The sequence below is a fragment of the Adiantum capillus-veneris genome, chromosome 10 (assembly GCF_014529385.1).
Source record: "Adiantum capillus-veneris isolate H3 chromosome 10, ASM1452938v2, whole genome shotgun sequence".
NCBI classification, from domain to species: domain Eukaryota; kingdom Viridiplantae; phylum Streptophyta; class Polypodiopsida; order Polypodiales; family Pteridaceae; genus Adiantum; species Adiantum capillus-veneris.
In genome coordinates, this window is record NC_140940.1 from 3,363,104 (window position 1) to 3,379,250 (window position 16,147).

The following is a 16,147-nucleotide window of genomic DNA, read 5'->3' on the forward strand; positions in this document are numbered from 1 at the left end:
GACTTTGTAAGTAATATAACAAAGGTATGTAACTATTGAAATTATGAATACACATTTTAGTTATTATGGATCTCAAAATCATAACTGTGTTTGTCTTGAGAGTGCTATTTTTGGCAACATTTGGGATTTATTTACTAGTCCCTTCTTAACACATTACATAAAGGCATGCTTGGGTATTAATATGGTAATTTGGCATGCATAGAAGATACGACATGATCTAGGACAATATATGAGTGATTACCAAAAGTTGTATGTTACAAATTGTCTGACAACAAAGCAGAATGCTGAAATTTTTTACTTTAGTGCGGGTTACAACATATATGAGAAAAATTGAAGGTGCCGAGGTGGATTGGACATAATTTCATATTGTTGTTATATGGCTTTTTTAAGAATATATACTACATACAAACAAAGTGCTGTCAATGTTTTATTTATAAAAATGGACATTGTAGGGGTTGCTATAGATACATGTGTAATAATGGCATCTTATGGTAATGGCTTTGATGCTTATACTGGTTCAAATAGAGTGACATATTCTCAGCTTGAAGTTTGCTACATATGATTAATCTTGGTTTTAATGTAAGTAAACATCATGCTGGAAGTATTTCACATAGTTAGATAACCCTTTGCTAATCATAAAAGTTAATTTAATCATATTTCATTGGAGATCTGCAATGAACATAGGATATGTTTCTAATTTCTGCATTTACAATGGTTTCCAATATCACATGAATTGATGTGTGTTTCAGGAAAAAGATAATACCATGGACTTTACTTAACAAATTCACAGCTAGGACGCATACTTGTACAGACCCAGCCAAGATGGCATCTATCAATAAGAATATGTTCTTAGAGCGTAAAAAATAGGAGCATGATTACCTTGTAACTAATCATAAAATACCATTGTCTAGGACTAGTAGACCATATCTTGCCCAACTGGCCAAGAATGTTGTACAATATCTAGAATAAAATGTATTGACATTTATTGTGCGAAGATTTTTTTGGGATTGACAGCGATGAGAAGGGGCTGAGGTTGCATGGTACCTGTCTTCCCGCAATGTCAGAGTGTGTTCTAATACATCTGTCTTACTGGATGGTGGCAGGTATAAACTTCAATCTTGTTCCTTTAAGGATTCGTCACCACAACCTTGTTACCATATTGTTGTATTTGGATCATTATTAATAAAAATGGTTTGTCGTATATCACAAATGTTTTGTACTTTGTTGGTGTTTAATATAATTTAATTATGCAACTTGTATATCAAAGGGGATTTTCATACTAAACACACACACCATATTGTCTCCTTGATCACTCTTGATCGAGTGATCTTGTACAATTAAATTATATTAAGTACCTAAATATTAACTAATTGCTTACTACTATGATATCTTTATAGAAGGTAGGATGGATCTCTTCTCTAACAAAACTGGGCTATACTAGCAAATAGAGGATTCCAATTCCACCTACTACCACACAATGTATTTTCTCATGTTTCAAGGCACCCAAGTTCCATAAAAGACTTTTAGAATTTGAATGAAAAGCTTTATATAGTGGATCTTTATCAGTTTTTAATATTGCTTCAGTTAATGATTGGATTTCCTTCCTTGCATCCTCTAGAAAAGACCCTGCCAGCCTTCTTTCTCTATTTGAGAATTTCTTACTTAATGTGCCATTTATTCATACTTAAGAAAGATCTGATTTGGATTTCTACTTTTCATCTCTCCCTACTATTATAAACAAACTTTATTTTATCAATAACATCCCTATCTTGCCTTTAGAAATTAAACAATCTGATAATGTCATCAACCCTCACTTAGAATTTGATCTTCTTGATCCACAAGAACAAGAAGCCCTCTCTGCCCTTGCAGACACTCCATCATCTTTTAAGCCTGAAAAGTCTATTTCACATATTTTTTCTCGTGTTGTGTTGGGTATTCAAGTCCGAGTCCAACGTGTCAAGCCCGTGGGAAACGTCTCTTGAAGGCAGACCACTTGTAGTTTGCATGGCTAATAATGCAAGAATTATAGCGAGACCACTTGTAGTTTGCATGGCTAATAGGCTATATATGTAAAGCTTTTATTAATGCAAGAATTATAGCGTGTAGTTTCTTTTTCTCCTACTGTGCCAACTCTTGTTTTTCCCTACTCTACACGCTACTTGCACGCCATGGATTCCTCTCCTCGGTGGCACCCTTCCTAGCTCAACCCCATCAACTAGTATCAGAGCCACAGTCGACGGGCAAGTATAAAAAGATCTCGATACAGACCATCAAGTTTTTGCTGCAACCTTGCAAAGATCATCATCATCGTTACTGCCCTTCCCCATTAAAACGTAGCAGATCCTTTATTGCACCTGCCCTTGCCATTAGAGAACGCTCATCTCCACCTCCCTCTCTGAAAAATCCTCTCATATCGACGATGCCGGCAAAAGAACAGCTGCCTCAAAGAAAGCTGTCAAGGGTGTGAACCAGCAGCTCCATGAGATGGCCCGCAAAGTCTCCCACGATGGAGGTACTGATCAAGTGAAGCGCGTGGAAGTTGCTGTTGATGTGACCTTAGAGGAGGCCTCTGATGAAGCTTCTGTTGAGCCCAGCTCGTCAAAATCTGGCAATGCTGGCAGCGAACACGAGGAAGGCCTCGGTGCAGCAAAGAAGATGATCTCTGAAGTTGATCATTGAAATTCAAGGGTGGAGTGTGCTTGTACTGCCAAGGTTATAACGATGCCTTGACAAGTAAACTCATGGAATCAACAAGCGTATCAAATCCCGAGTTCCAAGGTTGTCACACCGGAAATAGCACACAAGTAGATAGTTTCCTCTAGAATTCTATACCTCAACACAGATTTTTCAAAGTACCTCAACAAAACGTGTTTCTACTTGCTCAATGTCATAGATTCATTATGGTTATAACAATCATACAAAGATTTGTGTTAGCCTTTAATTTGTCAGTTATTGCCATGCAGTCAAAGTTTTGATTATAGACACTGCCACACATCAGCCGTAAGACCACCCCTTTTGTTGTTTGGTCGGGTTCTGGTATGTCTCACAAAATGATGGTTGTTTGAGGGAAGTACACACACACACACACCTATGCTATAGTCAAGGGGGGGACTTCTACTCATGGTTTCAAGTGAATGGACTCTTCCACGGTCTGTATCAAGTCCATAGTCAGTGGTTTCGGCTTGAGAGGGGGGGGGGGGGGGGGGGGGGGGGGGGGTGGTGTCAATCCCATGGGAAACGCCTCTTAAAGGCATACAGACCACTTGTAGTTTGCATGGATAATAGGCTATATATGTAAATCTTTTATTAATGCAAGAATCATAGCGTGTATTTGTTTTCTCCTGCTGTGCTGACTCTTGTTTTTCCCTGCTCTGCACGCTACTTGCACGCCATGGATTCCTCTCCTCGGTGGCACCCTCCCTAGCTCAACCCCATCATGTTATCCCTCTCATTCCCCCTAGACAAGTTGAGTTGGATTCTATTCGGCTCCACAACCAACTGTGGAACTTTCAACTTATCAACCATTGTGCACCTTTTTCGATCAGTTCTTTGGCCTATAGAAGTGGTGGAACAGTGTAGAACCATAGCTTTACAAGCTAAACATCCTTTGTCTATGATCTATCTTTTGAGCTTCAAAAGATTTATTTGGCTCTCTTAGACTCAAACAAGTGCTCTAATTCATCTCTTGTGGCAAGAACAAAAGGTCTATCTCTAGCAGATCGGGTTAAAGACACAAAGAAGTTTCTTAGAAATTGTTGGAATACATATAGACCCTTTGTCAAGGTGTGCATGCAAAAAGCTTGACCTTGATTCTACCTGTAATGCACCTATACTCTGGGTTGAAAATCTATTATGGTATGGATTTCAAAATTTACCGAAGTCTTTTCCCTTCACATCCAGGGTTGCACAAATGTATGCATTTATAGCGTGAGTAGATACTTTACCTCTAGAAGCGCGACATGCTATTCTAGTCTACTATCATTTTCATGAACATATGCTTGAGGATATTCTTGGGATAGTCTTATACTCTCCAGGTAACCCTTTGCTACCCAGGCTTGCCAACACACCCATAGCCAATACCATCGAAGACATCCTCAGATCTCTGAAAGGCAAGGAACCCATGAAAAATATTCTACATATACTTGGTAGTGCATCTTCTTGAAAGGTCTAGGAGACTGTGATGCCGGATCCACCGCCCTACCACCCTATGGATAGACCGGCTCCTAGCCCTAGCCATACTACGGATCCCCAGTCCACACTGGTCCAGTCTGAGCCCCTGGCTCAGGTCCCTGACCCCCTAGGTCAAGCCCTGCTCCTTAGGATCCTTGTCCTGACATTACTCCTCCCTTGGAGAATCGTTTTTGTCCTCGAAAACAAGAGTGGAATCCTTCATGGATCCAACTGTTCACTTGACAAGAACACGGTTCAGCAGGAGGTTCAATAAAACAAAGAGTAACATCTTGATTTTCCACATTGTTGTCCATTTGCCATTGTCAGGTGTTACCGGCTCCTAGAGTGTGTAAACTCCTTTTAGAACACAGACGAGCAGGCTAAACGAGTTATCACAACAAAGATGTACCCGAAATAGTACCTCTTTTCACTTATCAGCAAAATATAAGTCCTTGACTTGTTCTCAATTTTCATCAGTAGACAATCCCACCATAACTATTGTTCAAGGTTGAGAACTTGACTTACACATGAAAAGACTGAACCTAGTCACAAACATGATTTAACTTATGGTCAGCAAACCGCAATAAGAGCATTAAATGCTTATTAATTGGATTGCTTGGTGCTAATGTATGCACTTTGCATATCCCTTAGCACAAAATTACACTTTGTAATCTGCCTATCTCCTTGGATACTCACAATACTGAGTTCCCCCACGGTTTAAAGATAGTCTTCCCAGATGACTGGTAAACGGGGATCACAAATTCATGCAACATTGCTGAGCAAACAACAATGTCCTGAATAACCATCTAGGTCAGGGATTTAATATTTACGTAATTACGCCAAATTTTGTGTGATCACAAGGTCTTATTGATAAATTTACATGATTACACTAAACATAATCACACAAAACCTGGTTAATGGGGACCTGCAAACCTGCTAAATTTCCTCCGAGCTTTTCAGTATCCCAAACGAGCCCATCGAGATTCATCATTTTCCTTGTGGGCCTGCCGGGGATACTTAAAAGCCCGACGAGCTCGCAGCGTTATATATACGCGGGCCCGATTGGGCCCGCTGGGTGTATTTTCATCTTGCTTTCATCTTCAGAGAGAGAGAGAGAGAGAGAGAGAGAGAGAGAGAGAGAGAGAGAGAGAGATAGATAGATAGATAGATAGATAGATAGATTTTATTATCGTCCTCGGAGGTCAAATATGACCTATGGGACCAAAGTTACATGTGATGTAGTATGTGTATGGCTGATGAGTGACTCTCGATGCTCCAAAATTGTAGTGATGAGAGTCGCAATGGAGAGCCCACACTTTGGCTGGGAGAGGAAAGTGTGTAGGTCTAAGTTATGGCTGAAAATGCGAGAGAAGCAAGTTCGGATGTGATCAAAAGCTGAGCACTCTAGTAGTGTGTGGTACTCAGACTCTCGAACTTGCAGTGAGCATAATGTGCACAATCGATTTGACTCTTCTCCATTGCCCCAACGCCCTATCTCGCATCGAAGGAAATGGGAGCTAAGCCGAATTGCTGCGATAGTGCGTATCGCGGACAAGGGAATAGGCTCAAGCATGTAAGTGTGAGTACGGTTTCCTCTCTCAGCGAAGAACATGGTTTTGTAGTTGGGGGCACTACAAGAGGCTCTTCACATTAGCGACGCTCACACAGCGACGCTCAAAAAAAAAATTCCCGGCGTCGCTATAAGCGTCGCTATGAGCGTCGCAAATTTACAAAGAAATTTGCGACGCTCATAGCGACGCTTATAGCGACGCTCATAGCGACGCCAGCTGGGGTAAAAAAAATAACCGAGCGCGCCCAAAAACTCAGATCTCAGATCTGAGTTTCTCGGCGCCCTCAAGCAAAGAGCAGGTAACGCTCTCCCTCACTCTCTCTCTCTCTCTCTCTCTCTCTCTCTCTTTTTCTTTTACACACACACACACACACACACACACACACACGAGGAGAGGAAGGAGAGCCAGGTATGCTCCTTCCCTCTCCTCATTCTCATGTTCCCTTCCCCTCTTTCTCTCTCCCTCGCTCTCTCTCTCACACACACACACATACACACACACATATAGTGTTTTTGAGAGAGAGAGAGAGAGAGAGAGAGAGAGCGAGAGAGAGTGCAAAAACGCACACACATACATAAACAAAGAATGCACACACACATTGAGAGAGAAAAAGAGAGAGAGAGCATGCATAAACAAAAAACGCACGCATTGAGAGAGGAAAAGAGAGAGAGAACATGCATAAACAAAAAACGCACACATTGAGAGAGGAAAAGAGAAAGAAAACATGCATACGATCCAAAAAAACGCACACACATTGAGAGAGAAAGAAAGAGAAACTAAGGGAGCGTCGTAGGAAACTAATTAAAATTAAAAGACCTAAAGATCTAGCCGACGAGGAGTTGAACTGAAGACCTATTATTCAAGAGAGAAATGGCATAATCAATCTATCATACTTGGCATGGGTGATAGAAAGGTTATACCATTTATCTCTTTTTATTGGCACACACATCCACACACGCGCACACACACAGGAAGAAGAGAGTTATAACGTCGTAGGAAACTATCTTAAAAGACGTTAAAGATTAGGTTATATGTAGACTTACATTAAATTAGATTTAGGTTTATTTTTAACTAGATTTACGTTTATTTAAGCTAGATTTAGATTTATGTTATATTAGATTAGATGCGGGTCTCCATAGACTGCGATGCCTGCATGAAGCGGGTGAAGAAAGCCCTCAATGGAATATAGGGTATTGCTGCCTTCACTCATAGTGGGCTCCGTCGATCCAAAAGTACTGGTGAAATGTCTTCAGAAGATAGGGAAGAAGGTGGATCTTCAGGGCGGCAAGAGTCACTACATCCCCGACACAATGACCATCTAGACAACCTCTAGTCATTAGACTTACGTTAAATTAGATTTAGCTTTATTTTTAGTTAGATTTACGTTTATTTAGATTTACGCTTATTTACGTTAGATCGAGTCCACGCAAGAATTACTTACGGTTTAGGGTTTAGAGTTAGACGAACAGTGAAAAGATCTACTGTGAAAAGATGTTAAGATGAAGTGAAGTGCTACAGCTAGAGAAGAGGCAAAGGGATTTTGTCCACTACATGCAGTATCATGTAGACGTGGGTGTCTAGATTTCTTGTACCCACAAATATAGGTATTGACCAATAAAGACGAGATTATAACCCGGTGGTTCTGATCTCCGTGCACCTCTAGACCGAGGTGTGCGGGGATTGGACATGACTAGAGAATGTGAGGTAAAGAGAGAGAGAGAGAGAGAGAGAGAGAGAGAGAGAGAGAGAGAGAGAGATAAGACGAAGAATGCCAATAGAATATTAAATTTGTTGTCTAGGTTATAAGTTTTTTATCCTCATTATGAGTAGCGACGAGGATGTGGGACCGTCCAACCGAAACACCTATCTCTCAACGAGGGTCTTATGTCCTTGTAATCAATGCAAGCATGCTGTGCGACGGACAAGACGTGTTTCTTTGCAGCACGTTCGTGAATTTGGCGAGTTCGATCCATCTATTATAGATCGAGTTGTTGCCAATTATAACTCGTCGGACTCTGACGCTGGCCAACAAGCAGCAATCTTGCAACCCAATAGACGTATTCGCAGGCGCTTTGGTCAAGCAGCATATGTGAGGCCACAAGATGTAGCCTCTGACAGCTCGGGAGATGATCATGCAGAGCACATTCCCAACGAGGCAATGTTTGAGCCCGAGATTGATGAAATGATCGAGACGATCATGGATTCAGAAAGGCTTATCTATGATGATATGAAAAGTGAAGCCGATACATCATTGTATAATGGAGCACGTATGTCTAGATTGAAAGCACTCCTGGTTCTTCTCAACATGCAGGCAAAGTTTGGATGGAGTGACACTAGCGTCACAGCGCTTTTCAGGTGATCTATTACAATTAGTTTACTTTAATAGAACTCATGGTGTATAATGATCTGATAGATTTTTACACGACTGTATCATATTTTTATGTTGTGTAGATTGCTGAAAGAGCACATTCTACCAGCTGACAATGTGATGCCAGATTCCCGAGATGAAGCAAGAAAGATTTTGCGAAACTTGGGGATGGATTACAATTCTATCCACGCTTGTCCTAATGACTGCATTCTTTTCAGAGGGGAATACACAGACATGGAGAAGTGTCTGAAATGTGATTCCGAAAGATATCGAGTAGATCTCCACGGGACAAAAATTCCACAAAAGGTTTTGCGACATTTTCCTTTGCTTCCTCGCATCAAGCATTTCTTCGAATGTAAGTCCATGGCCGCCCTAGCATCATGGCATGAGGAGAATAAATCTTCGGATGGTGTGCTACGAATTCCTGCAGATTGCGCAGCCTGGAAACATATAGATGGAACATGGTCGGATTTTGCCAGGGAAGCTCGAAATTTGCGCTTAGGCCTGGCTATGGATGGCGTAAATCCATTTGGTCAAAGATCAACATCTTACAGTGTATGGCCCGTTGTCATCGTCAACTACAACATTCCCCCGTGGTTGACTACGAAGAAGGGGCACCTATGGCTAAGCTTGATTGTGCCAGGGCGATATAAAGTGGGGAATATGGATGTGTATCTTCGTCCACTATTGGAAGAGCTACAACAATTGTGGATTGGCATAGAGGTGGTGGATATGAGCCGACACACAGGACGACGGAATGCTTTGATCAGAGGTATTCTAATGTGGACCATGCATGACTATCCCGGGCTAACAGAATGCTCAGGTGATCTATTGACACTCCTCTCTCAGACACTGTAAATCTTGTTTTTCCCCATAGTTGATCTATTATCATGTGTATACATGCAGGGCTTCAAACAAGCGGATACAGAGCATGTGTCACATGTGGACCTAGACTGAATGCACGTAGGGCACCCTCACTGAAGAAGCAAATCTACGAAGGTCATCAAGCGTATCTTCCGGAGAATCATGTGTTACGCGACGGCTTTTTGGGAAGAGAGCCACCAAGGATGTCTGCACAAGCATGGTTAGAGCAGAAGGAGATGTGCGATGACGGATTGCCTCCAGGGATGAAGAGACTATCTCTATGGTACGAGTTACCATACTGGCCTCGACTCGTGATCAATCACTTGCTCGATCCAATGCACATATTCAAGAATGTGGGTAATCTACTATGGGACCATTTGACCGGCAAGAAAGATACTTTGGGAGCCAGAGTTGACCTTAGAAATGTGGATCGTATGGAGCAATATTGGCCGCAAACAGCGTCTGATGGATCGATAAAACTTCCTAAAGCACCATGGATTTTCACAGGAGCCCAAGAACGCAAAGTAAAAGAGGCCATTCGATCTTTGCGGACCCCCACTGGCGTAATGCACTCGCTCCGAACGTGTTTTACTAAAGAAGGAAAGCTTACCGGTTTGAAGTCACACGATTGGCATAAAATGTGTCAGGTACGTTCATAGTGGACTTTAATATCATTGCATAAAATGTGGACTTTAATATCATTGCTGCACATACTTTACAGTTTATTTTACCGGTTGCCATTGAGGGATGTTTGTCTCTCGACATCCGTAACACAATCTACAAACTTGCAAAGCTGGTGCAATGGATCTCACAAAAGGAGATCGACGTAGACTCCATACCATTCGCCAAACTAAATGCTGCGGAGCTTGTGTGCATGTTTGAGAAACATTTTCCTACTACAATGCTAACCATTCAGGTGCATCTTCTTATTCACATAGTTGATGAGGTGGAAATAGCTGGCACAGTTCATTCCAGATGGATGTTCTTCTTAGAGCGTTTCATGAAAACGCTTAAGGGATATGTGTGTCAAAAGGCACGTCCGGAGGGTAGCATGGCAGAAGGTTGGTTGGTATCAGAGTCCCTAGTGTACATTGGAGAGTGGCTAGACGGATTTGATAAATCCCGGGACACGCTATGGCGAACCATAGATGATGAGCGCATATCTGGGATTGTCATGTGCAATCTCGGTGTTGAGAAGAAGATGACGGAAGATCTAGAGGCTAAAATCAACCGATTTTGCATGCTTCACAATCCAGTGATGCAAAAGTGGATTTCACAATATGAGGATGCAAAGCAAGAGCGACAAAGGACACGAATCGAGTGGAGACGGGGAAGACGACCACCGATGCACTATCCAGCGGTTCTGGAGAGCCTACCAACCTTCATGAGCTTAAGATGGTTGCACAACCAATTGAAAAGCGCACAACAATGCGGTGACGAAGTGACTGAAGAAGAGTGGGAGTACTCTCGGGGTTGCGCGACCAAGGTAAGTTTGCAATGTACGACTAGCAAGTGACTTTATTTATAAACGTTTGAACGGCCACTCATAATCTTTGTTCGTTGTAGTATAAGTCATACACAGCAGCATGGTGTAAAGGTCGACATTTTAGGGTGGAACGAATCGACAAAAAGCGTTTTACTCAAGATTGTGGAATCATGGCAAAATTTGAACAGTCTAGTCGACGACGTTCCTCTGCTCTCCCTATATTTGTGTGAGGCCATTGTCCAAGGAGGTTGGGTCGTCCACTTAAGTGTTTAGTATCACCCTCTTCTGCAAGAAATCACCTCTTCTTTCACTCCAAAATTGTAGGATCCGAGCCCTTTTTATTTCTCTCTAACAGCTGTCCAAGCTTTGATGAAGGGGTCTTAGGTTCCTCTTTCTTATGGCCAAGCTTCTTGCATGAGGCCTTCCCGTCCACTTCCTGAGTGGAGCCAAATCTTTGCGGGAATGTTGATGACACAAACGTTGGAGGCAATGGGTTTGCTTCATTTTCCCATCACTTTTGAACACAATTTGCAATTCCTCTTTGGTGATTCTTCCCAAACCTACATTCACCACTTCCACCCATTTGTCCTTGGCTGCCACCTTCTCCTATATGCTTATAATGATCACCTTGGTGAGCTCTTACTTGATGGCTCATGTCCACCTTCAGGATTTCTTCTTTGTCTCTCCTATCCTAGAGATGCCAACTCCTCCATCTCCTCTCTCCTCGCCTCCTCTCATGTGCAACCCTCCTCTCTTCCATTCTTCCTCCCATGCTTTCTTCAAGGCCTCAGATCCATTTGTTCGATCTCCTCCGGTGTGAGCCCATTTGGCCAAAGAGCTTACCGTCCATTATCATGGCTTCACACCAGGTCATCCCTGGTGTGTTAATCTCTCTCTCTCTCTCTCTCTCTCTCTCTCTCTCTCTCTCTCTCTGTTTTCAGAGAAGGAACAAGATAACAAAAGAACAAAAGTTTCCAATTTTGACTTGGTGGGAGGCCTTACAACAATCAAATGAAAGCCCTCACAAATGGCCATCAAATAGAAAGATGAATACCACAACCATTCCTTTCAATGTGCTCTCATAGTCAAGTGGCAACATGCCTAAAATAGTGCTAACATCAAGAAAATGGCAAAGATTTGACTGAAATATCAATCAACAAATAGTCACAGCCCCGGGGGGGGGGGGGGGGGGGGGGGGGGGGGGGGGGGGGGGGGGGGGGGGGGGGGCGGCGCTTCATATATCCGAAAAGACTTAACCTCGTAAATCTGTATAGGCAGAGCTTAAAGAAAAGGTAAAGGAATTCTGTAGCAACAAAAGAAGTCACTTGTTAATTTTGAAGGAAATAAAACACGTCGGGGACATAAAGCAAAATATGCTAGAAAAAAGAGCGAGTTCTGGACAGCCTACACCAAGAAACACCAACCAAAAATCCTACAATGCGACTTCTAATCATCAATTGCTTTGTAGAAAAAAACCTCAGCTACAAATTTCCACAGGCCCCAAACTATTTCTTTACAGCAGTCCGTTTTTTTACAAGAAATACCCAACATGGGCATCAAGCTCCTTGACCTCCTCATGAATCATATCCCAAATACTTTTAGGAAATCAAATTTAAAGCAATGGCGGTATCCATCCTGCTCTCACCGCTCTTCCAAAGTATAACTGCTATCTAGCTCCAACACTCCAGAAGCTAAACTACGTGGCCGCAACACAATGATTGTAGAAAAGGGTGTGGATTTCACAGAAGTCCCATCCTATGAGGTCGATTTCCTCAGGCAAAGACAAACCAAAAGAGTTAAGGTTGAGGACAAATGACAAAAGACTTGGTTGATCACATTAAGCTATAGATAACACGAGAAGTTTGGCTCCTAAAACCTGCACAATGCTGACTTGATAAAGCGCAACCCAGAAACATTAAGCGCCCAGTTGTCCAAAAGCATCCATATGAGCCAAGAAGCCAACAGGCCAACTCCTACTTAGTTCAATGCCGTCTAGGCTCTTTAGTGCTCCTTGCTACAGAGCCTCCTTGCTCTTGCCCAAAGCCACCATAACTCATCCCCTGATACCCCATATTCGCAGCAGGATAGAACCCTCCATATGCACCTTTGCCATACCTCACTCCAAAGGCCATAGGAACCGGACCACCCAAATACGCAAATCCGGGCATGGAAAAGTTGGTTCCACTTTGACCAGGTACTCCCCCCCTCAACAAATTACTTCTAAGCCTGTTTAAGACCTGACTCAAGGCATCCAAAACTACACCTTCATCTCCAGTGATCTGCTACAAGAAAGATAATCAGACTTTGAAAAGAGTACATGTACCTCAGTGGCTTCGATACGACCATACATTACATGTACATACCTGGACAAGTTCATCATTCTCACTCGCACATTTGGGAAGCTCCTCTTTAGAAGGTATTCGGATGTTGGCCCGTGTAGCCTTTCTGATTTCAGTGATGATAGAGCCACCTTTGCCTAGGATGCAGCCAATCTGACTAGCGGGAACCAGCAACCGCGCTATGCAAGACTCTTTATCTGACAATAGTTCTACCAGTCGGGTATGTACTTGTAAAGCTGCTTCAACCCCAGGGGACGATAAACTGTCTGCAAACTACAAACAGAGAGTCTCTCATAAAAGTATCACATTATGCTTCCAGAAGAACAAACTAAGGCCCTACCTCAGTAGACGTGATTTCCACTACTCGTTCATCAACATCAGGCATAGGATCCCCAACCCTGATGTGTGCACCAGTGTCCTCTCGCATCTTTCGAATGACACTACCCCCCTTTCCAATCAGACTCCCCACTTTATCATTTGGACACAGTACTCGCAAAACCAGATCTTCCTCCACAGCATCTTCTGTTCCACCCACATGCCCTCCAGAAACTGCATAAGACGAAGGTAATGAAGCTGACCATGCGGTTCCATAGCCAGATGCACCATAAAAGGATCCAAGTCCCACCACATTGCCCCCCATGTGAGCTGGAGTTAAAAACGGTCCACCTTGATGCACGTAGCTACCAGATGGATATAGACCTGAACCTGCAACCACTGGGGTAGGGCCTGGAGGCATGTAAAAGCCTTCTGCAGAACCTCCCGATATACGATCCCGTGGTGGATTCTCGTATAATCGGGACGAGACAGCCTTCAAAGCTTTTTTCACTAGGGCTGGATCACCAGAAAGCTGATGAATACAAAAGAGCGACATGAGATAAAGAACACGATACAAGAATTAGTGCATCCTTTTTCTATTATCAACACCACAAATCAGCAAGAAGCGGGGAGGAAGGTTCACCTGCACCATCTCATCTGAACTGGAAACCCAAGCTGGAATCTGCTCCTTGGGTAAAACTCTAATTTGAGCCCCTATTTCCCGTCTCATTTGCTCTATAATTTTTCCACCCTTCCCAAGCACACAGCCAATCTGGACATTTGGGACAAGGAGCCTTGCAATAACGGGCCGTGGGGGCTCATCCTCATCATCATCTACTGCACCTATCTCGACAATTCGAGCATGAACTCTAAACAGAGCCTCTTGTGCAGGGCAAAGGCTATGTATCTCCGCATTTTCCTCATGCCTGCTGTCCTTGGACACTGAGGAAATATATATAACACGCTCATCAGAGCCGGGAATGGGGTCATCCACCCTAATTTTAGACCTGCATTCTTGTCTCAGAGACTTTATGATAGATCCGCCTTTACCGATTAAGCTTCCAATCTTATCGGAAGGACACAAGATGCGGTATTCTGTTTCTATGGATGCGGGGATAGAGGAGGTGTCTTTCCTTTTCACTTGCCTTCCACTGTGCTCGGCAATGTCATCCTCATGAGACAGATAAGATCTTTTACCTGATGATGTAAATTGGCCACCTCCATCCATGGCACAAGGTTACTAAAAGCTAGGGTCCAGAAGACCTGGAAGAGCACAGAGGGGATTGGTTCATACTACAAAATAACACAGAAACAGAAACAGGAATCAAAATCACGACAACAAGCCAGGAATCGAGCAGGCTTAACATAATTACAGGCATCGCAAACAGATAGTGTACGCAAAGAAGCAGCTTGATCAAGGTTCCTTGAACCTAGGAGCAAAATGAAAATGACACGCTTCAATCCAATACGAAACAACCAAGTAACCAGCTGAGAAAAGGGAAAAACAACATGCAGGCAAGCCAATTGGGTACCGCCCACACACAGAGACGGCACTCGAGTCTCAACCGAATGCAAGTTTTCGCCTTGAGCTCTCCCAATGATGCTTACCTGGTCGTAGGGCAGCTCCGAAGTAGGCCGTTAAATGACAGGAACCTTGCCACAAGCAGACGCAAAAATCTCAACGTCCTGCTCAGAAGCATTCAGGGAACGAGCGAAGCGATCTGTAAAGGATTTCGGACATTTTCTTGAAGCGGCTACCGTTGCTACATTGCTGTCTCTCAATTTTGCAAACCTAAACCTCAAAATTGTTTAATATTTCTCTCCCTCTCTCTCTCTCTCTCACACACACACACACACACGTTCTCTTTTGTTGGCAAATGGAGCTGATTTCTATTATAATTTTACTCTATAGTGTTTTCAGACGATCTCGAAGTGGCTGTTGCACAAGAAATTGAAGCATTGTAAGCCGGAAATCTAAGGGGAAGAACCCCCCAACCATCGCGTGCTGGAAATCGATGGGGCAGAGCCAAGACATCATGCATCAGTAGGGGAGATGAAGAGGTAGCGGCACGAGAGAGAGAGAGAGAGAGAGAGAGAGAGAGAGAGAGAGAGAGCCCCAAAGGTAGCGGAAAATCCTCTTGACACCCTGTCAATGCTTAGACCCTGTGCTATGCATAAATCTGCTAACCTGTGAGACTGCAACCTGAATATCCGGCCTCGTGTTGCATACATAAATGAGGCATCCAACATCAGTTTGGTAAAGAGTGACATCTGCAAGATCACTAGTATCATGAAGACTCAATTTCAAACCTGCTTCCATGGGAGTGGCTCCATGGGAGTGGCAATAGGTTTGCAATCCTCAAGTCTAGCAATGTCTCTTTGTAAATTTTCTTACACAAGGCAATACCACCATCACACTGCTTAAGTTGTATACCCAAGTAATGATGCAGCAGCCCCAAATCTTTCATCTTGAAAGTAGCATTCAAATCAGCCTTAAAATCAGCAATATGTCTCTCATTTGGTCCAGTGATTAGTAAATCATCTACATAAAGAACCAAATGAGAAGTACATCACCCTCACGCTTTACATACAATGTGCTTTTTGTTGGACTGTTACTAAAGCCTCGTTGACCAAATGAGTGTCAACTTTCTCATACCAAGCACGAGGAGATTGCTTCAACCCATACAAAGCCTTACAAAGCCTTCTTATATGTGCACACTTTGTCCTCTTGTCCTTTCTTGACAAATCCGTGAGGCTGCGTTACATAAACTTCCTCAAATATGTTATCATTCAAGAAAGCAGTAACAATGTCTGATTGATGTACATTCCAACCAAAATGAGTTGCCAATGCACATAGAAAACGCACAGTAGTCACATGACAAGTGGGAGCAAAAGTTTCATCATAATTCTACGCCTTTTTGTTGTGTATAACCCTTTGCAACAACTCGAGCCTTATGGCGATCGATCTCAACATCCGGCTTGCGTTTCAACTTGTAATGTCATAAAATCTAATATCTAGCTAGCTCAAATGATT

The 16,147-nt window shown here is 42.9% G+C and overlaps 2 protein-coding genes across 3 annotated transcripts; one reads left to right on the forward strand and one right to left on the reverse strand.

Annotated features, from left to right (window-relative positions):
• The first annotated feature begins 1,952 nt into the window (after nucleotides 1-1,952).
• On the forward strand, nucleotides 1,953-2,921 carry LOC147448382 (uncharacterized). Its single transcript, XM_086522362.1, has one exon. The coding sequence runs from the start codon at nucleotides 2,485-2,487 to the stop codon at nucleotides 2,677-2,679; it is 195 nt and encodes a 64-aa protein (XP_086378488.1). The 5' UTR covers nucleotides 1,953-2,484; the 3' UTR covers nucleotides 2,680-2,921.
• Nucleotides 2,922-11,887: 8,966 nt separating this feature from the next.
• Nucleotides 11,888-14,905, reverse strand: LOC147448383 (RNA-binding KH domain-containing protein RCF3-like). Of its 2 annotated transcripts, none has more exons than XM_086521018.1 (5): nucleotides 14,722-14,905; nucleotides 13,757-14,406; nucleotides 13,139-13,645; nucleotides 12,823-13,071; nucleotides 11,888-12,738 (listed from the first exon to the last, which is right to left on the reverse strand). In XM_086521018.1, the coding sequence occupies exons 2-5, from the start codon at nucleotides 14,339-14,341 to the stop codon at nucleotides 12,442-12,444; spliced, it is 1,638 nt and encodes a 545-aa protein (XP_086377144.1). In that variant the 5' UTR covers nucleotides 14,342-14,406; nucleotides 14,722-14,905; the 3' UTR covers nucleotides 11,888-12,441. The 2 variants fall into 2 exon arrangements, with proteins under 2 accessions (XP_086377144.1, XP_086377143.1); XM_086521017.1 differs by having other exon boundaries at nucleotides 13,757-14,376; nucleotides 14,722-14,904.
• Nucleotides 14,906-16,147: the final 1,242 nt, after the last annotated feature.

Coding starts and splice junctions, on each gene's coding strand:
- LOC147448383 (XM_086521018.1), bottom strand. CDS start 14,341: ATGGATGGAGGTGGCCAATTTACATCATCAGGTAAAAGATCTTATCTG. Junction 13,646..13,756: donor GTTCAGATGAGATGGTGCAG/GTGAACCTTCCT, acceptor TGTATTCATCAG/CTTTCTGGTGATCCAGCCCT. Junction 13,072..13,138: donor TGGAAATCACGTCTACTGAG/GTAGGGCCTTAG, acceptor CTCTGTTTGTAG/TTTGCAGACAGTTTATCGTC.
- LOC147448382 (XM_086522362.1), top strand. CDS start 2,485: ATGGCCCGCAAAGTCTCCCACGATGGAGGTACTGATCAAGTGAAGCGC.